The 27,874-nt window shown below is 36.3% G+C and overlaps 1 protein-coding gene across 1 annotated transcript; it reads right to left on the bottom strand.

Moving 5' to 3' along the window:
* Positions 1 to 27,874, bottom strand: Sgpp1 (sphingosine-1-phosphate phosphatase 1). The gene is made up of 3 exons (XM_046461698.2): positions 27,056 to 27,874; positions 6,075 to 6,164; positions 1 to 2,421 (listed from the first exon to the last, which is right to left on the bottom strand). Exons 1-3 carry the CDS (start codon positions 27,737 to 27,739, stop codon positions 1,870 to 1,872), a joined length of 1,326 nt encoding a protein of 441 aa, XP_046317654.1. The 5' UTR covers positions 27,740 to 27,874; the 3' UTR covers positions 1 to 1,869.

Here is a 27,874-nt window from a genome sequence, read left to right as displayed (position 1 = left end):
TTTAATCTTGAATTTGACTTTTATTTTAAAATACATTTAGCACAGAACTGTCATAGGACAGAAAATAATAAAACACAAAAAAATGGAATATTTTCAAATACTTTTGAGCTAGACATAAAAATTAATAATATAGCATAGACCCCAAAATTCATTCAATAACCACACGTTTTTGAAAGAAAAGCTCTTTTCACATTTTCCAACGTACCGATAGGTTCCAAAGTGCCTTGGTTTCTTTTTAATAGGTAAAGAGCCCAAATTTAATTGCTTTATTTAAAATTATCAGATTCAGTTTCGGTAAAAATTACCATGTCCCTAAATTCTCAATCAGAATTATAAAAATATGAGCTCAAATAGTTATGCTATGCAAAATAGATACATCTGAATTGATATTTCAGGATAATCATAGATATTGCACTAAAATCAGTAATCCCATACCTGATGTTCATCTATATGGAAAGTTAATTCTCTTCTTTATGAATATCTTACTACAAATAAAATTATGTTAATCTAATTACAATCACACTTGAAAATATAAAGGCACAGACAAAAAAAAAATAGTTGCATACTATACCCAAATTTTCCACTGTGAAAACAATAAAAAGTGGGAAAAATAATAGGATCTAAATGATTGATACTTATTATTTTTAGATTTTATAATTTATCTTGAGTAGCTAATAAGTGAGTATTAAAAGTTAACAGTGGGCAATCCAATCCTTTCCAAATTTAGAAAAATGTTTTTACGTATGAAGCATTTGCACCGTCCCATCTATAAATTTCAACTACATTTCCATTCATTGGAAATATCTACCTGCAGTATAAACAATTAAGACAATGTGCAAAAAAATATATCTTGTTCCTATAACTTACAATACACAGAAAAATACCTACAAAAATGGAAAATATTTATCCTTTTAGCTTTCCAATAAATTAGTGAGAAATTTTAGCCCATTCCACATTTCTTTCTAAATAAAGGTCTAAAGGATTAAGGGTGGTTTAGTTCAATCCCTGTTAGTTTGACATATATTTTTTAAATATTTGCCTGATTATATGTAATTAAGATAGAATTAGTCTTTTATATCACAGTATACATGACATTTCTTAATTCAGCAACAGAAAGGCACAATTAGCAAGCAATAAAATTCAGTACCTGAATTATTAAACTGATGTACAAAACAGTTGCAAAAAAAAGTACATTCAACACAGTGTACAGAACTTTAAAAAAAAAAGAATCTAAAAACTAATTTTTCTGAAAATTTGGTCCATTAAAAATGTCTCCCATGTTCAACATCACGGGTAACATGAAAGGTGATGGCAGTGTAAAAAGAGGCAGTAAATTAATATGTGGTAGCATATGAATTCTGGTCTATTAATTATGCAATTCAATTAGGAAATGGCTCCCATAGTAAATAAATGTTAAATATATTTGTTAATAACATACCTGTATTAATTCCAAATACACAGGCACAACTGTTTGCATATTATTATTGATTTAATAATACACCCCACAGTTTAAAAAAAACCTTAGGTATATTATTTTATATATAACATATATTAGACATATAATTGTATATTATGTACCTTAATATATATTATATATAACTTGAATCCATAATAGCACAAAACTCTCCAAACATTACATGAACATTCTAAATAGATACTTAATCATTTTCTCAGTATAGAAATAGTTCAGCTCACCTAAAACAATATCTGGATGTGCAATGATAAAAAGCACTGACTCTTAAGAATTTACTTAAATAATTATTTAAGTTAAATTCTTGCAAAAGCCTAACTCTGATCTTTTACTTAGAGTATATTTTTAGGTATCAGTAACTGATAACTTCCTTTCTTATCACAAACAGTATTTCCCCATCAAGAGATACCAATAAAGAAAAATATGTAGGGAACCAAAAATGTGATAGAGAAACCAACCATTCCATAGGTAATATATCGATAAGGAAGTTCAACTTCCATGTGCTGTCTTGCTTTTCGAATATCATCACATGGTATGTTGAAGATTTTACAGGCTAAAGGAATGGTGATCTTTTTCATTATATCTCTGACTATTAGTACAAATATCATTCCTATGAGGATCCGCAATATGGCTTTTCCAAACAGAGTCACAGTAATGGGAGGCCTAGTGAAAGGTAGTATCTCTAAAGAAGGATCTAATAGTAGACCCACACTATAAGCAACATGGGATCCACATGCAATTCCAGCACCACTTCCTAGAATCTCAGCTGTGTCTCCACGGGATGTGCTCCAGGTATCAAGAGTGAAAGAAAAGATCCCTAAAGCTAAATGAAGACCGATGATGATTAGTGGAGCATATTTGTGAGTTTGGTTGAAGTTGTCAATCAGGTCCACAAATGGATAGAAGACAGCTAAGATTAAAATGGTATATAGGAATCCAGCAATAATGTCCTGGGAAAAGATAAAAGTTGTTTAGTATAGTTGTTTAATATAATACTATTTTTGGCATTTAAAAAATAGTATATATTTCACATTTTAAAAGTTGAATAGATATAAATTTTACAATTCTCAAAGTAAACTTTACAAACTAAAAATGGTTGCAATGATAAAAAAATCTGCTGGTAATAATAAAAGATTATTTTCATAGTTTTACCCTTTTATAAATTAAGAACATATACACTATATGCAAATTTATATCCAGATTCTGAACAATAAACTGTGCTTACATTGTACAGTTTTGTTTCTGAAAGGAAAGTATGTTTATTATTCAAAGAAACAGTCACTTGCTGTCATACAGCTTACATTTTAGTGAAAAAGACTGAGGATAACTGTGTTTAAGTAAGAAAACAGATAAATATTATAGTGACAGATAGTTACAAACGTTGTGTAAAAAGTAAAACAGGATGGGAAGGGCTCTATGAGAGTGGGAGGGAAGCCTGTCTGAGGAAGTCACACCTAAGCAAAGACTAGATTTTAGACAGAACTAGCCCTACCTTTCTTTACAGTACTAGTGGAAAAGATTCTCCAGGCAGAGGGAATACCAAGTGCAAAAGCACAGGCCTTGAGGCAGATAAGTGGCGAGTTCAAGGGAACTGACAGAAATCCAGCATGCCTCAAATATCAAAGGGAGAGGAATATGATACAAAATCAAAGAGATACGTTGAAGTCCAATCATGTAGAACTCTTGTAGTTAGGGAAAGAGTTTAGATTTTATTTCAAAAAGTGACAGGGAGCCAAGGCTGGAGATGTGGCCCAGAGATAGAATGCTTGCCTGGCATGCAAGAGACCTTGGGTTCAATCCCTAGTACGACAAAAAATAAAAATAAAATTCATATCTACATGAAGAGAAGGTATGTCAATGGATTTAGTAAAATATTTTAAAATTAGATTTAATTTAAATTTAATTTCTTTCCCATATTCATAAATTGAATATGGGAAACAAAAGAATTAATAGAAGATAATTTACTGCAAAAAAATAAAGCTAGTATTTAAAGTAACTTTTCTGAATTATTCTTGAAAACATTCAAACATGTTCCATAATTTTTACCTTGAAACCAAATCCTCAGATCTACTCTGTATCACTGAAAATCTTGTCAAAAGAGTTAACAGTCCCTATGTCCATGTCCTCACTTCCTATATTTTTCTAGACTCACTCCTTCAGTGAAACCACCACTTTTCATGGATACTAGCAATCTTCATGACACTAAAAACAATGGTCACTCCTCAACTAGGACAGACTCCAGGAGTCCTCTACCAGAGTTACATTCCCAGCTCTTTTTATGTTTTATTTTGAGACAGGGCCTTGCTAAATTGCCCAGGCTGGCCTCAAACTTTGCAATCCTCTTGCTTCAGCCTTCCAAATCACTGGGATTACAGGCATGCACCACTGTACCCAGCTACAATGGTCACTTCTCAACAGCATTCAATATAGTTGAGCAACAGACTATCTGTCAAATGTTTTGTCTTAAAATTCTTACTGGGAAAAAATTAATGTAGGGTATAAGACAGGTACAGAAATAAACACCTATAATCCCAGTGATTTAGGAGACTCATGCAGGAGAATTGTAAATTTGAAACCAGCCTGAGCAACTTAACAAGGCCCTGTCTCAAAATAAAAAATGAAAAGGACTGGAAATAGAGCTCAGTGGTAGAACACCCCGGATTCAATCCCTAGTACTGCAAAAAAAAAAAAAAAAAAAAAAAAAGAAAAAGAAAAAGAAAGATACATAAGGTGTATATGAAATTACAAAATTACTATCTATGAAATTACTGCCCAACAAAAGAACTATAATATTCCCAGTACTGTCAGATCTATTGGTGCACACTGCCTCCTAATTCTATCACTGTATCCTCCCCAGAGGCAATTTCCAAGTCTGGATTTTGGCTGAATTAACTGTTTTACCACATATCTTGAAGCAAAAAATTATCTAGTTTTGCTTCTTCCTGAGCTTTGTAAAAATATTACCATGTAGCATGTAGCCCCCGGGCCCTTTTTTTTGGTACCAGAGATTGAGCCCAGGGGCACTTAACCACCGAGCCACATCTCCAGCCACTTTTTATATTTTATTTAGAGACAGGGTCTATCTGAGTTGCTTAAGGCTTCACTAAGTTGCTAAGGTTGGCTTTGAATTCTGATCCTCTTGTCTCAACCCCCCAAACTGCTGGGATTATAGGCAGGCACTACCATGCCTGGCCCTTGTGGTCCCTTTTGACTTGTTTTTTACACTTAAGGTTTTTAGATTCATTCATTATATATAATTGTAGATCAACCACATTCACAACTCTATAATATTTTGCTGTGTGATTATACAGTTCATCCATTTTCCTATTCAGATTGTTTTCAGATTTTGGATTAATTAACTGGTCCCGGCTGAACTTGAATGCTTCCTTAGTTGGAATCTATTCTTAAACCAACCAGGAGTATTATAAACATTACTCCTATGCTCTTTTTTGTGATGCTCCCTGGCACAGATCTGTAACTGTTTCTCTAGAGTATATGCTTAGGAATAGATTATCTGAATCATAAAATATGTTCAATTTTACAAGACAATAAAAAGGACAAGAAAAAAATGATACAACCCACTTGAAAACTTAGAATTCCATGAAATAGTTCATATTTTGTCATATTATGTCTTTTCTTCTATCCTTTATCTACATTCCTAGGGTGCCTTCAGAGACACCATGTGAGGAAAAAAAAAGATGCCACATGAGATGCTGAGGGTAAAATATACAGTTCTGTTCTCAAGGAGCTTACAGTTCACTGCAGATGACAGACAAGAAAAAAAGACATCCCAATTAAGGGTAAATGGAAGAAGGGTCACCTAACCAGTATTAAGAAAGGGAAGATGGGGAAGGTAATGAGAATAGGACAGCTAGCCAGGCCAAGACAGTGAAAAGGGCATTCCAAGCAAAGGTATTCCTAATATCATAGAGGTAAAAAATACTCTGCATTTAAGTAAATGTAATTCCGCACGGCATCACATCTGTGGGAAAATTTACTAATCAGGAGACTGAATACTAGATGGAGCAGTCAAACTGGAAGCAGGGCTACTAATTAAGAAATTGCTGAGATAGTCTGGTCAATATATAATGCAGGTCAGGACTAAGGGGATGTCAATAGGATAGAGAGGGATAGGAAGTGAGTAGGTGTGGCTGTAAACAGAGCAGCCCCCTCCCCATGTTGCTGTTTTTGAAATGTAAATACAGTCTCAAAATAAAATATCTGATGTGAGTCTTAAAAATACTGATAGGAAAATGAAGAAATTTAGAGTTTCATATGTAAAGACGTAGCCACCAGTCACTAAGTCTTGACTAATACTTAGTACTCTCCCTGGTTTCTGGACAGAGTACCTGGTTTCAGTTCAGTGACAGGAGAGGCACCAAAGAGATTCTACAGGAATATAAAACTGAGACACCGTTTCTATGAGACATGATTACTACATTCATAATTCACAAGTCATCATACTGGTACTCTGTAAAACAGTTATAAGACTTAAAATAACTATTTTCTTTTAGGTTTCATATAAACTTGCAAATGATTAAAATTATAAAAATTTTCATCAATGTCAGAAAAAATAAAGCATTAAAAACAATGTTTTTCTTACCAGAATGGAGTGCATTCCCATGTAAATTCTACTTAGGCAAACTAGAGAACACCAGCAGGGAATAAGAATCAGTCCATATACAGGAGGATACTATAAGGGAAAGAAGTGAAACTGGTTAGATTAAGTTAGATACAAACAAGAAATAAAAACCAAATCACTGTACTAACTCCAGGGTTATCGAGAACTGTTTTTACTCCCCATTGCACTCCCAGCACCTAATTCAGGGCATAGCACATGTCACACACTAAAGAAATACTTTTCCAACGATGAACAAATGACTGAATTTTCATGTTTCTACATTATTCTTTCTGGGAACTGGCTCATTTTTGCTTCTGAAGTACAGATTTGATCACTGGCATGCTACAGGAGGGGGACAGATAGAAGACATATTTTAATATGGTTCCAAAATTAGAGTTGCTGGAACAGCACCTCAATCTGGTCCATGTCAATGTCCTCACTTCCCTGGGGAGGAGGACCAAGAATTTTCTTCCTAATTTCCATCAGTGATCACTATTTCTAATTTGCATTGACATTTCCCCTCCTCATATTCAATATTTAACACTTAGTAATTAGCTTTCCACTTCTGTGCCCTCCACTAAAATTTCAAATGCTAATACTGAAAAAATTTGCAGTGAGATAATGGGAGCAGAAACCTCCCAAAAGAAAAAAGCATAAACAGAAAGTAAAGGCAACTCTTGGTATCAATGGCACCAATGGAAGAACTGACATTGAATGTCCTGAGATTAGAGGGAAGGAGGAAATAATGGATGGGTATGATGCTAAGTTTGTAAAGGAAGAGGAGAAAGCACAGTCAGGGCAGTTTATACCTCAAATTTCTCAAAATTTGAAAGCCAAACTGAAGCCAAGATGGTTGGAGAACTGGAGTTGAAAGAAGATTTTGAGAGTAGTAAATATTTAGTAACATTTATTCTATTTGACTTCTCTACTACATTTTACATGGCCCTCCATTTTTTCTTGAAACTCTCAATACCCTTGAGAGCCCTGGCTTCACACTCTCTAGTTCGCTTTTTTGTTTCTGATCCAAGAGTATATCTTCCTCTTTTTATTCCTTAAACATTAGTGCAAATAAGGGGTTTTGTTTTGTTTTGTTTTGACAGGGGAGGTACTGGGAGTTGAACCCAGGGGCACTTATTCACTGAGCTATGACCCCAGCCCTTTTTATATTTTATTTTGAGACAGGATCTCAATAAGTTGCTAAGGCTGGCTTTGAACTTGAAATCCTTGTGCCTCAGCCTTCTGGGTCGGTGGGATTACAGGTGTGCTTATTTATTTTAAACATTTATTTTAGTTGTAGATGAACACAATACCTTTATTTTATTTTTATGTGGTGCTGAGGATTAAACCCAGTGCCTCACACATGCCAAGTGAGCGCTCTACCACTGAGCCACAATCCCAGCCCTTCTTATTTTTTAACTAGTACTGGGCATGCTGAAGACCTATCCATTTCCCTGAGTTTAAGGACCAATTTCCAATTCCTGTATGTATCTTCATCTCAAAGTCCCTATGGAGTTAAACCCACCACCTCAAAACAAACTCATCAGCCTATCACTCACACAAACTTGCTCTATAATATTCTAAATAAGAAACATGAATTATCCTTACTTCTTTTCTTATCCTTCTACTCAAGCAATAACTAAGCTTGACTAATCTAGCCTTACCAAGTACTACCTTCTAAATATTCCTTGCTGTCATCTCTTCTACATCCCTATTTATATTTCTCTTGCTCAGATCCTTAGTTTCTTTTACAGGCTCCCTATGCATTCCCTACTGCCCACTGTGCCCCATGCATGAGGAACTTGGTTTACTTGGGCAAACAGACATTTAACCATACAATGAGGTAAGTACTGACAGAAGTATACTAAAAATTCAGAGGTACCCTTGGGGGACAAGTGGTTAATTTATCTTAGAGATGTCAACAAAGTCTCCTAGATTAAGTAAGATTAAAAGATGGGTAGGATTTCATCAGAGAAAGGAATGAAGTACAGTGCTAAAAAGATGGAGAAGATTACAAACAGCAGGAACAGATGAGCAAAGGCTTTTCTATATGCAAGAAATTGTAGGCAGTGAGAGAACAAATTTCTCTTCCTGATGAGGAAAACATCAAATAGCAAACACATAAATATGCAAATTATAATATAAATTACATGTAAAATATGATGACTGGTATAGAGAAAGAGAACAGGTGTTAAAGAATCAGTAATAATCATGAGTATTTTTCATGCTCTGCGTTTCAGGTTCATTTGGCAGTTAGATTAAGGGCATGTGACCAGTTTTGGCCAATAAGCTGGGCGGGGGGGTGGGGGTGGAGGTATGCCTTACGACACTTTCAATCATTCTTTGAACCCTCTCTTCCCAGAGATGTGATTTTGAAAACCATATGTTGAGCCATGTGTGAAGGCTGAGGCAGGAGGTTCAAAGCCAGCCTCAGCAAAATTGAGGAGCTAAGCAATTCAGTGACATCCTGTCTCTAAATAAAATACAATATAGGGCTGGGGATGTGGCTCAGTGGCAGAGTGCCCCTGAGTTCAATCCCTGGTACCCCCACCAAAAAAAAAAAAAAAAAGGAAAAGAAAACCATATGTTGAGATGCATAACAAGATAGGTTATGCATCAGCTTGGGTCCTTGAGGTCATAAGTGAACAGAGCTGTTGGCTAACCCATAATGGATATGTAAACACAAATCAGAGAGAAGCTTTTGTTGTGTTAAACCACTGAGATTTGGAGGGGTAAAGCCATTGCCACAATATAACCAAGCTTACTTTAATTTAGACAGAAACAGGCATGGGATCAGGAGTTTAGAAGTGTTAGTGGGGCAGGTTACTGTTACATTATATAGAAGATGGTCTGTGGAGGGGCTGGGGATGTGGCTCAGCAGTAGAGTGCTCACCTAGCACCTGCAAGGCACTGGGTTCGATCCTCATCACCACATAATTAATTAATTAATAAAGGTATTGTGTCCAACTTAAAAAAAAAAAGAAGAAGAAGAAGAAGATGGTCTGTGGAGACTTCATTGAGCAGCTGAGATTTGAGGCAAGACCAGATACAGGCAAGAGAATTAGCCACGCAGATACCTGAAGGAAGAACACATACAAGGAAGAGGAGTCAGCTGGTGCCAAGTTCCCAAGACTGGGAAGGAACCTACTGTGGTCAGAGCAGAGAGAACACACATCAGAGATAGAGAGGCAATGGGGGCAGATTAAGAACAGTCTGAGAGGCCACTGTAAAAAGACTGGAGATGTAGTTCAGAGGTAAAGTGACCCTGGGTTCAATCCCCCAAAACAAACATAAATCAAGTATAGCAGTGTCAGATTGACTGCTAGGTTGAGATTAAATTTGGTGGATCAAAGGCAATAACAAGGAGACCAGTTAGAAGGCTTTTATAGTATCATCTAGGTGAGGGAGGATAACATGGTTTCTATTTGTACAGTAGAAACTCAAGTCTTTTAGATATTTCTGTTAATCTTTTAGAAGTTGTTAATAGAACAAGACAGCCTAACAAATAAAGCAAAACCCTCTTAGCCTTTCCTTTTCCCCTAATCCATGGCACCTTCAGACTTCACTGCGAGGAAGAGTAGAATAGTTGGGAAAAGTCAATTTCATTTTAATCAATTGGTTGATTTTGGGGAGGCCATTAGCCTTCAGGGTATTTTCTCTAGAATTTGCTCTGAGAAAAATTCCTTATAAGAAACACCTGATTCAGTTCTGACTACATGATGGCTTTCATGTTACTTCCCATTGAATAATGGAATTCTGAGCCAGTGAGCAGGGAGGCAAAAAGTATTCCATCAGTAATCGTAAAGCAGATTTAAATAAAGACCTCAGATCTTAATGACCAAAGGAAATAAACTAGATAGGCTAAATAAGAACAATAGAACTAAAATGGGATCATGTGAGGAAGAATTATGTATAACTAATTCATCTATTACATTTATTTATTTCATATTTAAGAATTTCCAAATTATATCTACCTTTAATTTTATGTTAAACTGTCTTTAAAAACAAATTTAGAACCACTGTCTTCATTTAGATGTAACTGAAGGAAAATAGAACTATGTGGAATTATCCTTTGCCAAAAAATAATTCATTAAAAATATGTAATATATGAATATGTACACACACACATACACAGTAATCATTTTCAGTCATCTATTAGTTCCCCCATTTTTTCATGACTTTTTGGAGTACCCCAGGGCTTAATCCTACATATACTTCCTTTCCCTCTCTACATCACTCCCTTGATACAGTTCATATGCTCATGGCTTAAACTTATTTCTCTAGCCTGGACTTCTCTCCTAAATTCCAGAGTTGTATATCCAACTGCCTTCTTGATATTTCCATTTCAATGTCTAACAGGCATCACAATGTAACATGACCAAACCTGAACTCCAGGTTTCTCTTTCATCTCGCCATCCAGTTGTTAACTGCAATCCTTATGTTAACCGAAAGGAAAGCATATAATATACACAGAAGGAAAAGAGAAGAGAATCCAAAACAACAACAACTGAACATAGTAAAATGAAAAAAATGAGAAACAAAAAGCGCATTAAAAAAAGGTGGAAAAAAATTAGCAAAATGGCAAAAGTCACTCCTTACTAGTAATTACTTTGAGCAGAAACAGTTTAAACTCCCAATCAGGCAGAGATTTGGCAGAATGAATAATACAGTGTGAAAATATATACATTGTGAAAAACACTCACCTTTAGATGCAAAGACACAAAAAAGTTGAAAGTGAATGAAGGGAAAAAGATTACAAACAATAACAGAGAGCAAGGTGGGTATTTCAATACCAGACAAAATAGACTTAAGTCAAAAACTGTTCCAAAGGACAAAGGAGAGTAAATATTGACACAAGGGTCAATTCAACAACAAGATATAACAATTATAAGCATACATGCACCAAACAAAGCCTCAAAATAAACAGAGCCAATATGAGCATCTTAGTTGATGTAAAAAAAAAAAAAAAGAATTTGACAAAATCCAATACCTTTCACGATAAAAATATTTAAAGAACAAGGAACAGAAGAAGAGAATTTCTACAACATGATAAATGGCATTTATGAAATATATACAAATAACACCAAACTCAATATTGAAAGACTGAAAGTTTTCCCTTAAGATTAGGAATAAAGGCTGGGGCTATGGCTCACTGGCAGAGCACGCACTTGCCTGGCATGTGTGAGGCACTGGGTTCCATCCTTAGCACCACATAAAAATAAACAAATAAAATAAAGGCTTTCTGTCTATCTACAACTACAAAAAATAATTTAAAAGATTATAAATAAAAGGACACCGCTTGCTACTGCTATGTAACACTGTACTAGAAGTTCTAGTCATAGCAATTAGTCAAGAAAAAGAAAGACTTCTAAATTGGCAAAGAAAAAGTAAATCTCTCTCTATTCACAGATATGATTCTAAAAAATTGAAAATCCCAAGATCTGCCCAAAACAAAACAAAAACACCCCAACAACTGGAGTTAATAAATTCAAGCAGGCATGGTAGCACAAACTTGTACTCCCAGCTACTTGGGAGACCTAGGCAGGAGGACTGCTTGTGTCTAAGAGTTCTGGACTAACCTGGGTAATATATGTCTTAAACAAACAAACTAAAAACAAAACAGAGAGGCTGAGTACTTTTTTTTTTAGTACTGGGGACTGAACCCAGAGGTACTTAACCACTGAGCCACATCTCAGCCCTTTTTTATGTTTAGAGACAGAGTCTTGCTAAGTTGCTTAGGGCCTTGTTAAATTGTTGGGTTAGGTTTAGGATTTTTGGTGGTGCTGGGGATTGAACCCAGGATCTTGTGCATGCAAGGCAAGCACTCTACAACTGAGTTATATCCTCAACCCCTCTGGCTTCCCCTTAGAGTACATTCTTTTTATGGTTATCTAATCTATACCCTCTCTTCTGAAAACTTCTCCATGTAAACCCAGCAGTGTGGCCTGAAGACATGCTTACACTGTGTGATTCTGCTCACCTGATCACAGCTGTTTGAATCAGGAATGGATACTTGGCACTGGGGAAGCAGATTCAGTGGTTAGACTGAGCTAATCATATTCTTTTTTTTCTGACAGAAATTCAAAATAAAGTCAGAAAGATCATCTCTGCTGTGTGCTTGACCTTGTAAATAGTATAGAACTAGGGGTGGGGCTGGGGCTCAATGGTAAAGCATGCTTGCCTAGCATTTAAGAGACCCTGTGTTCGATTCCAGCACCACCAAATTAAAAAAAAAAAAAAATAGTATAGAACCAGAGGTGACACAGACATATGTATAGCAAAGCAGAGAGAGAGAGAGGACAAAAGGGCAGGAATGAGAGACACTATGTAATCCCAAGAAGCAAAGACAGACAGCGGGCCTTAGTTCTCCTCACATTTTAGAAACTGGCTCCAATCCCTCAAGGAGGCCCAGAAGAGCTTTCATGCCCTTGGCTTCTATCAGATTCCCCCTCTAGTCTGGGGGTGGGGGTGGGGGAAACAACTTCCTCTTTTTCCTTAAGCTAGTCCAGAGTTTATTTTACATACACACATACCCTTAGTTAGATACTAACCTCCAACTAAGGTTACCTCATACCTCTCAAATGACTCAGATTCTATTACAGGTAGCTTTCTCCTTAGAGCCTCTGTTCTTTTGTGTGTCCTTTCCTAGGGCAATGTTATCTACACCTGTCACTTTACTCTGCACTTACCTGCTAATGACACCAAAACTGCCCAGATGTCTTTCTGGATAGAACTGCCTCCTAAAGAACTACAGATGAGTATCTTACAGACACTTTAAACTCAACAAAACTAAAACTGAAATAGTCTCCTCTGTACTCTACCCTGCATTTACCCAAATATGACCTGCTTCCATTATTTGCATCTCCACAAATCAAACTGCTCTCTCTCTCTCTCTCAGCTTCCCAAACACAATATCCAGGAATAATACTTCCTTTTATTTCCCTCCCTACTGCCATCCAGTTAGTCACCATGTTATGTCAATTCTACCTGCAATATCTACCAATTTCATCCATATCTTTCTATTACCACTGTTGCTTATCAGGATTAGGTTTGTTTTTGTTTTGTTTGTATTGGGGATTGAATCTAGGGGTGCTTTACGTCCCCAATCCTTTTTATCTTTTACTTTGAGACTGTGTCTTGCTAAGTTGCCAAGGCTGGTCCCAAATTTTCGATTCTCCTGCTTCAGCTTCTGGAGTCACTGAGGTATACTACGACACCTGACCTTAAGGAAAGTTTTTGTTTTTTGTGGGCTTTTTTTTTTTTTTTTTTTTTGAACTCAGGGCACTCGACCACTGAGCCACATCCCCAGCCCCAATTTTGTATTTTATTTAGAGACAGGGTCTTACTGAGTTGCTTAGTACTGCGCTTTTCCTGAGGCTGGCTTTGAACTCCCAGTCCTCCTCCCTCATCCTCCTGAGCCTCTGGGATTACAAGTGTGTGCCAATTTGCCGGCTAAGCAAAGTTTTAACAGAGCCAGATACAACTTAAGATTTTTGGACCATACAGTTCATGTATGTCACAACCATTTAATTCTGCTATATAGCATAAAAACAGTCAGATAATATAAAAATGAATGGACATGGCTGTATTCCTATATGCTTTCTTTATAGACATTAAAGTTTTGAATTTCACATAATTTTCAAATGCTACAAAATACTCTTTGGGCTTTTTACAACAATTTAAACATGTGAAAAACCACTTATACTTCATAAGTCACATAAAGATAAGCAGCAGTTATGAGGGTACAGCTCAGTGGTACAGTATGTGCTTAGCATGCATAAGACCTGGGTTTGAGCCCTAGCATTACAAAAAACAGATTTTTAAATTAAAAAACAGGCAGCAGGCCAGTATTTCCAACCACACTGATCTAGGTCCCTATCCTAGGTACCTGTTATCTCTCCATGGAACTGGTAAAATAACCTTCTCCATGGTCTGCTCTCCCTATCTCCAGTATTGTCTCCCGCTAGTTATTTATTTTCTATACTAGAGAGAGAATCTTCCAAAAATACCGATCTATTCTTGAAAAAAGAACCATATGTTCTATTCACACCAATGTATGTAGGGCTCTCCATTTTGCCTAGAAACTTTTTTTGTGTGTGTGGTGCTGGGGATTGAACACAAGGCCTTGTGCATGCAGGCACTCTACCAACTGAGCTATATCCCCAGCCCCAGAATTTTTTTTTTTTAAACTTTAATTTTTTTGCAGTATTGGGGATTGAGCCCAATACATGTTAGGCAAGCACTTTACCACTGAGCTACATCCCCAGACCCCTTTTAAAAAATTATTATTTGTTTTGAGACAAGGTCTCACTAAGTTGGCCAGGCTGGCCTTAAACTTGCATTTCTCCTGCCTCTGTCTCCCAAGTAGCTGGAATCAGAGGTGTATGCCACGACACCTGTCAAAAAAAAATTATATTTGATAGTCATCTTGATTTTATTCAACAAGAAGAAAAAGAGATAATTGCAACAAAAGAAATGCACTTATTATTCTCTGTTGACATGATTTCCTCTATAAAAATAGCACAAGCACATGAGAATCTATATACAAGTTATTAAATTAAGGATAAGTTCAACGATGTATAAAAGCACCTACATTTCTATATTTCAACCACAAAAAGTTAAAATATTTGAATTTTAATAAAATATCAATTCCAATAGAAACAGAAATATAGCTAAAAATGAATCTTAAGTTTGACTTATATGGAGAAAACTATAAAGCTACATTGAGAGATATTTTTAAAAACCTAAATAATAAGTAGATTTACCATATTACACACCAGAAGACTCAATATTATAAGGCCATCAATTCTCTCATTTATAAAGTTAACTTATAAATGTATTGTAATTTCAATGAAGTACAGAGTTTTTCTTGGAAATTAAAAAGTTGATTCTATAGCATATACTGAAAGCAAGGACCCAAATTAGCCAAGACAACTTTAAAGGTAGGGAACTTGCATGAACAGATATCAAGTCTTACTATACAGCAATTAAAGCAATAAAGATAATGTTATTGATAAAGACACAAACATACCAGTGAAACAGAACAGAGAACCCAGAATCAGACCCATACATATATGGGAACTTGATATGTACAGATGTGGCATTTCAGATAAGTTTAAAAAAAAAAAAAATCAGACATGGTGGCTGCAATACAAAGGCAGGAGGATCACAAGATCAAGGCCAGCCTCAGCAATTTAGTGAGGCCCTAAGCAACTTAGTGAGACTCTGTCTAAAAGTTAAAAAGGCTGGGGATGTGGCTCAGTGGTTAAGTGCCTGTGGGTTCAATTCCTAATACCAAAAAAAAAAAGTGTGTGTGTGTGTGTGTGTGTGTGGGTGGGTGGGTGTATAGGCTTCAAAAATGGTACTAGATCTATTAATTATCTACATGAAAGGAATTAGATTCATACCTCAGAAAACCAAGAGAAAGTGAATTAAAAATTCACACATGCGGGCTGGGGTTGTGGCTCAGCTGTAGAGTGCTTGCCTAGCACATGTGAGGCCCTGGGTTCAATTCTCAACACCACAAAAAAAAAAAAAAAAAGAGTAAAATAAAGATGATATTGTATCCAACTGAAAAAATAAATATTAAAAAAAAATTCACACACGCAACTACAACTATCTTTTCAATAAAAATATAAGATATTTTTCTTTTGGTTCTAGACAAACTAAATCTAAAGTACTTAAAGAAAAATAAACAGGAACAGTAAGAATAATTCTGAAAATGTAAGATATAAAGCCATCTTAAATGTGATAATGTAGAATTTTGCACATATCAGACATATCAATTCTAAATTTAAAAAAATATGGATATAGACCCAACTACAAACTTAATATGTGATAAAAGTGACAGTTCAAGTCAACATATAATCCACACTACTTGGGAACTGACGCAGGGGGATCAGAAGTTTGAGGCCAGCCTGGGCAACTTACTGAGAATCTGTCTCAAAAAACAAAGAAGAATGGGGATATAGTCCCTAGGATCAAGCAATCCCCAGCATCCCCCAAATTAAAACAAAACAAAGAAAAACCGTCATAAAAGTAGTATAAGAAGCTATTTTAAATGTCACATAAAAGCCAGTGCAACTATGAAAGAAAATATTAATACATAAAAGAAAATGTTCTGTTTGACAGAAATTACAAAGTCATAAGAAAATTAACAATTTAGGAAAACACATTTACAAATCACACCATACACAAGAGGCTAATTTTACTACAATATAAACTAGGGCTTCAAAACTAGTAAGAGTAAGTAAACAACTTGGTAGCGCATGCCTCGGTAGAAGTACCAGTTACTAGAGAGACTAAGGTGAAGGGATCACTTGAGTCCAGGCATTTGAGATGAACCTAAGCAACACAGGAAGATTATTTCTCAAAACAAACAAAAACCAACCTGGGCTTGGTGGCTCATGCCTTTAATCCCCCAGCGGCTCAGTAGGCTGAGGCAGGAAAATCATGAGTTGAAAGGCAGCCTTAGCAACTCTGTGAGGCCCTACGCACTCAGAGAGATCCTGTCTCTAAATAAAATATAAAAAAGGGCTGGGGATGTGATTCAATGATTAAGCGCTCCTGGGTTCAACTCCCATTACCAAATAAACAAAATTATTAAGCAGCACAAGAGAAAAATATTATTTCCATGTAAAAACTTGCACAAAAATATTAGTAGCAGTGTTATTCAAAATGAGCAAAAAATGAACCCAAATGGCCATAGATTGATGAAAGGATAAGTAAAATGTGGTATGCCCACCTAAATATATATTAATTAGCAATTAAAGAAATGAAGGCTTATAGCACAGATATATGCTATGAGTGAAATGTAAAAATATGCTGGGTAAATGGATATTTTTAAAAACCATTATGCAAAGTGAAAAAAGCTAGTCACAACAGACTACATATTACATGTTTGCACACATATGAAATGTTCAGAATAGAAAAATCTACATACACATGAAGTAGATTAGTAGTTGCCTAGAGATTGGGGGGAAATGGAGAGTGACTACTATAAATAAGGACTTTCTTTGAGGGATGTTGAAAACGTTCTTAAGTGGATTGTGGTAACAGTTACACAATTTTATAAATATACTAAAAAATATTGAATTGTGTTTTTTGTTGTTTTTGATATGGGGTCTTACCCAAGATGGCCTTGAACTCCTGGGCTCAAGCAATCCTCCTGCCTCAGCTCTGTATACCTGTGACTACAGGAACATGCCACCATATCTGCTTCAAATGTACATTTTAAATGGGTAAATAGTATGAAATGGGATTATGATTCAATAAACTATTATGTAGCTGGGTACAATGACATATGCCTGTAATCCCAGCAACTCAGGAGGCTGAGGCAGGAGGATTCCAAGTTTAAGGCCAGCCTAGGCAACTAGCAAGAAGACCCTGTCTCAAGATAAAAAATTTTTTCTAAGAAGGGCTGGAGATGTAGCTCAGTGGTAAAGCCCCTGAGTTCAATCCCCAGCATTGCCACAACAATAAATAAGAAAAAAAAATAACACTAAAAGGAGCTAGGGATATAGCTCAGTTGTAGAGTATCACTGAGTTCAATCCCCAGCATTGCCACAACAATAAATAAGAAAAAAAAAATAACACTAAAAGGAGCTAGGGATATAGCTCAGTTGTAGAGCATCACTGAGTTCAATTCCTACCATGGAAGGTGGGGAATTAGTTATCATATTTAAAAAGAAAAAAAAAAAAGCAGCTGGGGGGTACACCCTTGCAAACCCAGCTACTCAGGAAACTGAGGCAGTGATTGCAAATTAGAGGCAATGAGCAATTTACCAAGATGCTGTCTCAACATTAAAATTTTTTTAAACAATAAAAAGGACTGGGGATGTAACTCAGTGGTAAAGCACTTCTGGGTTAAATCCCCAGTATTAAAAAAAAAAAAAAAAATTGCCCTAGCTTGTTGTAGCAGGCAGTTCTCAGGACGTAGCAGAGAAGAAGGAATCAAGAGTACACCATCTCACTGGGAACTATGCAAATTCATGGCCAAGTATTAATCTTCAAGCATAGGGAGAATGTCCTCCAGGCTGGGGACAAACTACTGGAAAGAAATAGGCTATGAATCCCCAAAGTTCATGTAAGTTTAGCATTCTTACTACCAAGCAGTAGAAAGATGAAACTGTGTAGAGCAGTTAGAAGGTTACCACCTAAGTCATGAAGCTAAATTAACTCTAGGCTGTTTATTCTAGACCCATCCTAGCAAGACTAAAAGGATTAAGCTGACAAGTAATTTACCTGCCTCCAGAACAAAGTCCAACACTATTTAAAGGGATAAAACAAAGTCCAAAACCCTGAAAAAATAACCAAGGAGCAAGAAAATACAATCTATAACCAGGAGAAATGTTCAAAACACACCAACATGATAGAGATCATAGGATTAATAGATAAGGGCCTTAAAACAACTATTTAAAAAAACTTATAAACACATTAAGCTGAGAAATGAATGACTTTTGAAAAGGTTTAAAAAGATACAAAATACACAGTATCTGAAATTATATCCCATCTTACTTGATGAAATTATCAGAACATTAGACACTGTAGAAAATCAGTGAACTTGAAGCCATAGCAATAGAAACTATACAAAAGGAAGCACACAGAGCAAAGCCATAGCCAAACAAAAAGCAAAACAAAGGGGCTGGGGTTGTGGCTCAGTGGTAGAGCTCGACTAGCACGTGGGAGGCCCTGGGTTCCATCCTCAGCACCACATAAAAATAAATAAGTAAAATAAATGTATTATATCCAAATACATCTAAAAAATATTAAAAACAAACAAACAAACAAAAAGAGCATGAGTGACCTGCGAATAAACATGAAACTGGAATTCCCAAAGCAGAGGATGTGTTGTGGCAGGCAGTTACAAGGAAACAGAAGAGGAAAATTGTTTTCTAGAAATAATGCTGCACATCTTCCAAATAAAATAAAGTACAAACCCACTGACAAGATCAATAAATCCTAAGAAGAAATATCAAATCATATCATTTTAAAATTTCTCAAATCTAGTGACAAAGAAAATCTTAAAAGCAGTAAAAGACATTATTACATACAAAGAATTACAGATAAGAACTACAGCAGACATCATGCTGATATCTATGGAAACCAGAAGATAATGAAGCTATATATGTAAAGTGGTGAAAGAAAAAAAAAAAATCAACCTAGAACTCTGTATCTCATGAACATATTTTTCCGAAGTCAAGTCCAAATATTTTTCAAAGAATAAATCTAAGGGTTAAGGATATAGCTCAGCTGGTAGAGTGTTTGTCTCGCATATACAAGGTTCAATCCCCAGCACCACAAAAAAAAAAAAAAAAAAAGGAGAGGGTAGGAGAAAATGAATAAAGCTAAGAAAAATGTCATTGCTGACAGATATAAACTAGAAAAAATGTGAAAAAAGCTGTTTAGGCAGAAAATTTCACCAGCTCCAAACCTATATTAGCACATTCTAAACTACATTCTGAAACATTATACAAAATGATAATGTATTATGGGCTTTATAATATATACATAAATATGTGTTATAATACAAAAAGGGGAGGTGGGAAAATGGTAGCATACTATTGCAAGGTTCTATGTTATACCTGAGTGGTAAATTACTTAAAAAGGAGCAACTACTGAAAAGAAGAAAGATGTAGTACAGTTAAAAAAAAAAAAAAAAAAAAAGCATGGGGCTGGGGTTGTGACTCAGTGGTAGAGCGCGCACCTTGAATGTGTGAGGCGCAGGGTTCGAACCTCAGCACCACATAAAAATAAATAAAAGTACTGTGTCCATCTACAATTAAAAAAATATTTAATAAAAAGCAAAATAACAATTATTTAATAAAAAAATAGAGAATAAGCAGTTCACAAAAGAGGAAAACATAAATGCTCAATAAACTTAGATAAACCTCTTTAAACTTTACTGATAAGAAAAATGCAAATTTGTTAAAAAATTATCTTGGGGAAAGACCAATAAGTTTGACAATATATTGTCACAGTAAGAGTGTAGGAACCAGGTACTGTCATATATTGCTAGTAGGAATGTAAATAGGTACAATCTTTATAAATGGCAATATTGTATTACCTGTTGAAAATCAAATGTATATGCTGTATTCTACTGTTTTTTGACATAGGGTTTCACTGTGCTGCCCACATTGGTCAGGCTGGTCTCAAACTTCAAGCAGTCCTCCTGCCTCAGCTTCCCAAGTAGCTGGGATAATATACATATACCCCAAAACACGCTTAAATACATATATTCTTTGACACAGTAATGTGTTAATAAACATATAAATAGTCACTGTATCTCTATATTTTATGACTGAAAATCTAAAGGTACTAGACTGTTCAACCTATTAAATTAGGCTATATTTATATATTAGAACGCATCGTGCAAATGTGAAAAAATAAGATAGCTGTCTCTATAAAACACAATGAATTAACATGGTAATACAATGCAATAGTCTTGTATCCTATAGCCAGATGCCTGGTTTGAATTCTGGCTTTATAACATATGTAATTTCTTCTGAAAATTAGTGGTGATAATACTGCCATAGGATTTTATGGGGATTCAAAGAATTAAGTCATGTAAAACATTAAGATAATCACAAGCACAATTAGTATTTATTAATTTCTGGGTAAAAGAAAAGAAAAATCGTTGTGTATGTGTGTGTGGGTGTGTGTGTATTACTTTATTTCACTTTTGTGTACTGAGAATTGAACCCAGGGCCTCGTCCTTGCCAGTCAAGTGTTCTACACTGAGCTACATTCCCAACCCCTCACAATATATCTCTAAGTTAAAAAAAAAAAAAGATCAAGAGCCAGAACAATATAGTATGTTACCATTTGTATGAAAAATGAAATATATAAATATACATCTATAAAAGTAAAGACTATCTCTGGAAAGCTAAACAAGAAAAATACAATAAATTCTGTAGAAAAGAACTCCTAGTAACTGGGACAAAGAAAAAGGGAACTGTACTCTCTTCTTCATATTTTTATGTAAATTTAGAGTTTTCTACAATCAATGTATTACTTATTTAAATAGAGAACTGAGGGGCTGGGGATGTGGCTCAAGCGGTAGCGCGCTCGCCTGGCATGCGTGCGGCCCGGGTTCGATCCTCAGCACCACATACAAAGAAAGATGTTGTGTCCGCCGAAAACTAAGAAATAAATAAATATTAAAATTCTCTCTCTCTTAAAAAAAAATAAATAAATAAATAAATAGAGAACTGCAATTAATCTTAAACCAAGAATTTGTAACAAGCATTTATAAAATCATGAAAATGTGAAATTCCAATACAAGTATTATGCTAGGTTAAAAACTAGCATAATATTGTATTGACAATATTTAATAAATTGTTTCTTCCCAGAATTACCACAGTAATCCATTTTCCTTGGCTCTTTTTTTCCCACCTTTTTTATTGGTGCTTCACAGTTGATGGAATCTGTTGTCACATATTCACACATGCATACTTCCCTGGTCTCCTGGAGCTTCTTTTGGTCTTTGTTATTTATGACCCACTTCTTTGGCCCTTATTTCTTGTTTTTCTTCCCTTTATTTTTTAATGACCCCACAGATATCTTCCTCTGTTATGTACAATAAACTGTTTTTGTTAACAAATTTATTTAGTTGTAGATGGACACAATGACTTTATTTATTTTTATATGGTGCTGAGGATTAAACCCAGTGCCTCCAATGTGCTAGGCAAGCGCTCTACCACTGAGCCACAACCAATAAACTTGTATTTTGATAGAACATCTTATATGCTTTTCTTTTCCAAAGCTCTGTTAATTTTTTTTTTTTTTTGTACTGGGGATTGAACCCATGGCTACTTTACCACTGAGCTACATCCCCAGTCCTTTCTATTTGAGACAGTGTGATCTTTACGTTGCTGAGGGTCTCACTAAGATGCTAAGGCTGGTCTGGAACTTGCCATCCTCCAGCCTCAGCCTCCTTAATTGCTAGGATTACAGATATTTATTGAATTTTTTATTTATACTAGGTAAATAGAGGGAAGGCAGGGGAGAAGTCAACATTTAACACATTTAAGGCACAAATATTTGAAGCCAGGTACAGTACCCTGCACCTGTAATCCTACTTGGGAGGCTGAAGAGGGAGGATCTCTCTTGAGCCCACCAATTTGAGACCAACCTGGGCAAAACAGTAAGACCCCCATCTCAAAACAAAAACAAAAGGACACACAAATATTTGTGGATACTCCATACATATGTACATATACAAACACAAGTTATCTTTTCAAGGCATACAAAGCTGTTCTTATTTTTTAAGAACCTAATTGTTATTTCAAAAATAGCATTTATTTTTACAAAGATGCTATAAAAATTATACACAGAGTATGACTTGAAATGAGTTTTCTGTGTAAGACCTTGATTCAAAGTGTCTACATTTCAATCCAGCCTCTGCCATTATTACCTGTGTTAATTTTTAATTACATAAAGTCCTTGGTACCTCATCCATAAACTTGAGTTAATAACAGGACTAAACTGGAATATTACAAAAATAAGTTAAATGAGGTAATGGATATTTCAAACAATGTCTCATCCACAGTAAGTCCTTAATAAATATTAATAAGGGGCTGGAGTTGTGGTTTGGTGGGAGAGTGCTTACCTATATGTGTGAGGCACTGGGTTTGATTCTGAACACCACATGTAAATAAATAAAATAAAGGACCATTGACAACTAAAAAATATTTTTAAAATAAATAAATATTAATAATAACATGTACCTATTATTATTAGAAAAAGTATACTTTAAGATAAACTTCAACTAAAACATTATTAAAGCAAGTATATACTTAGAACCTGTTTTATGCCATATTATTTAAAAATTAAGAATTTGGGGATGGTAGTGTAACTTAGTGTAGAGCTCTTGCTTAGCATGCCCAAGGGCATAACAACAATAACAACAAATTATTTCTGAAAAAAACATGCAGGGCTGGGGTTGTGACTCAGCTGTAGAGCGCTCACCCTGCACATAAAATAAAGGTATTGTGTCCAACTGCAACTAAAAAATAAAATTAAAAAAAAAATGCAAACATAAATGCAAAAGAAATTGCTTCATTTATTTTAGATTTTTAAAAATAGGATTATGTTCTTTATATGGGATGTTCCATATTTCTTTTTTAAAATTATTTTTTAGTTGTAGATGAACACAATAACTTTATTTATTTATTTATTCTTATGTGGTGCTGAGGATCGAACCTAGTGCCTCAGGCAAGCGCTCTACCACTGAGCTACAACCCCAGCCCCTCCTTATTTCTTAATTTTCTCCCAGTTCAAGCTACAAAAACTTCCAAATAAAATGAGAGCAATAATAATTATATTGGCCAATGGACCGTAAATTATTTAATCCTCATGGGAATGCCATATCGTTTTCTTTTTTTTTTTTTAAAGAGAGAAGGAGGTGGGGGGAGAGAGAGAGAGAGAGAGAGAGAGAATTTTTTAATATTTATTTTTTAGTTATCGGCGGACACAACATCTTTGTTTGTATGTGGTGCTGAGGATCCAACCCGGGCCGCACACATGCCAGGCGAGTGCGCTACCGCTTGAGCCACATCCCCAGCCCAACCATATCGTTTTCTATTTCATGTCATCATAAAAGATAGATAAGGTTTTTTGTTTGGGGGTTTTTTGTTTGTTTGTTTGTTTTCCAATGCTGGGGACCAAACCCATCTGCCTTTTACATGTGGCACCAGGGCTCTTCTTGAGCTCCATTTCCAGCCCTCAAAAAAGGCTTTCAAGCAACTGCTTGTAGCTATACTATTCCAATATACCTTACAAAGACTTGAAGATTGGAATTGCAAAGAGGCTGAGACAGCAATCTTTTTAAGAAAAGATTATTTTGGAGAAATATAAAATATATTCTAAGGAGCTCATATTAATCTTTGGGGAACTTACTCCAGTTCCTGAATGTTCCTCATTTATGTAATGGATCACAACCTCTGGGAGTAAATTGTAGAAATCTGTACTTCTGCTAATTTGTTTTTATATACTGTCACTTTAAGAATAAATTAAGAGCATAAATAAATAACAAAATAAAGATTTTTAAAAATAAAAAAAGAACAAATGAAGAATAATGAAACACAAAGGAGTAATTTAAGACTCCATATATGAGATGAGTCTTGAGCAAATTTCAAGGAGGGTAAGTGAAGTAGTCATGCCCAGCCAAAAGAAAGGTACATGAGCTAATTCAGGTGAGAGGCATTTCAGCATCACAGACATATAAAGAAGTCCAGATCTCTTCCAAGCAAGCATTTGGGTCATATAAATGGACAAGACTATCTACCAAAACTGATGCTAATGAGAAAAACACCAGGTTTTCATTGTTTAATTCTTCTCCCAGTGTCTCTCTCTCTCTCTCTCTTTTTTTTTTATCTACTCTGGAAATAGCAGCCTACAATGCAGTACAATACTCACCGACAGAAAACAACTTGAGCAAACGAAGATAACTTTTGTTTGAAATACATAAAAAGGATTCAAGGAAAAATTAAAAGGTAACAAAAAAAAAGTCATTTTGATTTTTATACTGAATTATTATAGTCAAACATTTGTAAAGAAAGAACTTTTATGTAAGGGATTTTTTTCCCCAAAAACAATTATACAAATTTAGGAGTTTACTCAAATTTAGAGGAAAGATACATAAAATACTAAATTTAAACCATTATAAGATTAGCTGGTACAGTAGTGTATGCCTGTAATCCCAGTGACTGGAGCTGAGGCAGGAGGCTGGCAAATTCAAAATCAGCCTCAGCAATTTAGAAAGATCTATCTCAAAATGAAAAATAAAAAAGGCTAAGGATATGGCTTAGTGATAAAGCACTCCTAGCTTCAATTACCAGTAACAAAAAATAAACAAACAAACAATTACAAGATTAATTCTGATGTGATTGGTCACTTTCCACATCTGTAAAAGGACATGTTTAAGAGTAGGTGATTCTTAACATTTTTGTTAGCTCAAATTTCTAAAACCGTATTTACAAAATTCCCCAAACACTGAATTATATATACTAGGTTGTTCAAAATCTATAATGTAAACTTGTTCTAATAGTTCAAATAATCCTAAAATGCTATCTACAGCCCATAAACAATTCAGAAGTAGTATTTTCAGACTTCCTGTTAGCATGTTCCTTAATAAATGAAGAGCAAAAACAGCTATTTTCTCTTCAATTTCTAATATTAATAGCATATGACAAAACTACTCACTGAGGAGACATTACAAAAGGCCTCCCAACCTTAGAATGCTGAGAGTCTTGTGAAAATAAGAGACGTTTTATCATCTAGTCAGTAAATATCACACTAAATACAACTCACTGGCAATCTTAAATTCTGAAATATTCAGATTAAATGAAAATTTTGAGGTATTTATCTACTGTGCAAAACAGGCAGCACTGGTTTATAATCTGAATGTCACTGTGTATTCCCTTTGGTTACATAGGAAGAAACTTTGTATGGTACTATCCCCTCCTAATTCTGCCATTCTTTTTTGTTTTTATAACTTTATTTATTTATTTTTATGTGGTGCTGAGGATGGAACCCAGTGCCTCATACATGCTAAGCAAGCACTTTACCCCTGAGCCACAACCCCAGCCCAAATAAATCTGCCATTCTTAATACCCACATCACATATTCTGTATGTTCCAATAAGAGAAACACTATACAGAGCTATCCATGGGGACAAGATTTTACCTATACTGAAGTTGCGTGGGGGCTAAGTAAGCTTATTATAGCTTATTATTCTGGAGTTTTACATAGAATGTGTTATTTCTCAATGTAAGACGATCTTGTGCATTTAAAAATATGCAGGAAATCTGCTTCCTTAGATTCTTCATAATTATGTGCTTTATCCTTTTTTTAATTTTTTTTTAAGTTGTTGATGGACCTTTATTTTATTTATATGTATGTGGTGCTGAGAATCGAGCCCAGTGCCTCACACAGGCTAGGCAAGCACTCTACCACTAAGCCCCCAACCCCAGACCTCTGCTTTATTCTTAAGGGACTGGTCTGCAAGACTAACAAATCATATAATTTAAGACAGATAAAAACAAGCCCAGTAATTGAAGAATAAACATTTCTTCTATATGAAAGCTAACTAGTTTTTAAACCAATAACATTTATGGACCATAAAGAACTCAAAACTGGTAGGTCAAAGGAAGTAGGCAAGATAAAAATGATTTTTAAAAACTCATCCCTGGCTCTCAGTCTGACCCTACTGTCATATTCACCATTTTTACAAACCCATTAGTCTGAGAACCCTAGCTTCAAGAATAACTTTTAAAACATGTATTTTTACAGTTAACGTGACAATAGTACTGTAACAGCTCACAAACTTGATTCTACAGATCAGTGAGCCAGAAGGTAATTAAACGCTGTCTATCAGCAAATTAGCAACCGCGTCCCTTAAAAACAGAACTCAGACTCTGCTCCATTAACTTGCATAAATAGCCGCTCTCGTTTAAAATGTGTTACTTTATTGCTTGGAACTAGCATGAGCATGTTTGTTTCGGAACTATACCACGGTTTTGTAAACACCATCTCACAAGAGAGTGAACGACTTTTTACCTGTGTCGGAAGCAGAATCAGTATGGGGTAAGTCACCATATATTACAGTGAAATTTGGTCTCAGTTACTAAGTGATCAATTAAGAAAATCCACTTCCACGATGCATCCCAAGAATTAAAACAATTTGAAAACTCAGCCAAAGCCCGATGATAATATATGACTGCATGTAATATTTACACTTTGCGTGAAAAGTACGCGATTAAAATGTAATTTAACTGGCTAAGTTTTCTAGGTTTCCCCCCAACACTTTTTTTTTTTTTAACGGAAAAAGGGCCTCTTTACCGGTACTGTGAAAACCTATGCAAAAAGAAGTTTGGGAGGGAAATGGCCAAATTAAAACAGCTGTAAAGAGCATAGAGTTCTTTGACGCCCCCGAGGTTGAGCGGGGCGAGCAGAGAGAGGCTTACCTGCCAGCGGCCATAGGTGAGGAGGACCATAGCAATGGGTATGGCGGTGCCAGACATGGCGTGGGTGGAGGGCATGCTGTACTCGGAGTTGTAGAAGACCTCCAACTTGACCACGGGCGGCGAGGAGGGTCGCGGCCAGCGGATGATGTCTTTGGTGCACTGGCCCAGGTACATGACCAGCACCCAGATGATCACCAGCCTGCGACCCACCAGGGGGTCCAGGTTCCAGATCCAGAAAGGGAAGAACATGATGTAAAAGAGTTCGTTGCCCAACTCCGTGCCGAAGCAGAACAGGTAGTAGAGCGGCCAGTTGCTCACGCGGGCCAGCTCGCCCTCCTCGCCCGTCAGCGAGTTGCGTCGCAAGGAGCCCGCGCGCTGCGACGAGGCCGGGCCCAGCTCGGCCGCCAGCCCGTTCCGCACGCCGTTGGGGGCGCCGCTGCCGTCCGGCTTGACTGAGCACTGATTGCGGTCGCTCCCGGGCGGCTGGGGGCCCTCGGTCGCCCCTGACTGCCGCCCTCGCCGCCGGGGATCTCCGGCGAGCGGCGCTTCCACCTTCTCATCCTCCCTCCGGTCGGCTGAGCGGTTCGGCGGCGCCTCCACCCCGCACAGACGCTGGAAACGGGCCACTTTCTGCGGCTCCTGCAGACAGGCAGCCAGCTGGGCTAGGTGCTGCCTCAGCGACATGATAACGGGACCTGGAGGGCGAGCCGAGCCCCAGCGCTGCGAACCGTCTCCGCGCGCCCAGCCAGCGGCAGCAGCGCCTTGCTAGACGCGCTGGAGTCTGCCGGTGACGGCGCCACAGGCCGCAGCGGCCGCCAC

The sequence above is a fragment of the Marmota monax genome, unplaced genomic scaffold (genome assembly GCF_021218885.2).
Source record: "Marmota monax isolate L192 unplaced genomic scaffold, Marmota_monax_Labrador192_F-V1.1 WCK01_AAM20220418_F8-fsc00001, whole genome shotgun sequence".
Classification (NCBI taxonomy): domain Eukaryota; kingdom Metazoa; phylum Chordata; class Mammalia; order Rodentia; family Sciuridae; genus Marmota; species Marmota monax.
The sequence above is the reverse complement of the archived record's forward strand: the minus strand, read 5'-3'. Positions and strand labels throughout refer to the sequence as shown.

What these genes read in the sequence shown, in the direction of transcription:
- Sgpp1 (XM_046461698.2), bottom strand. Translation starts at nt 27,739, where the DNA reads ATGTCGCTGAGGCAGCACCTAGCCCAGCTGGCTGCCTGTCTGCAGGAG. An exon ending in TCACCTATGGCCGCTGGCAG is followed by an intron (nt 6,165 to 27,055) that starts GTAAGCCTCTCT and finishes TTTCCCTTATAG; the next exon opens with TATCCTCCTGTATATGGACT. An exon ending in TGGGAATGCACTCCATTCTG is followed by an intron (nt 2,422 to 6,074) that starts GTAAGAAAAACA and finishes ATCTTTTCCCAG; the next exon opens with GACATTATTGCTGGATTCCT.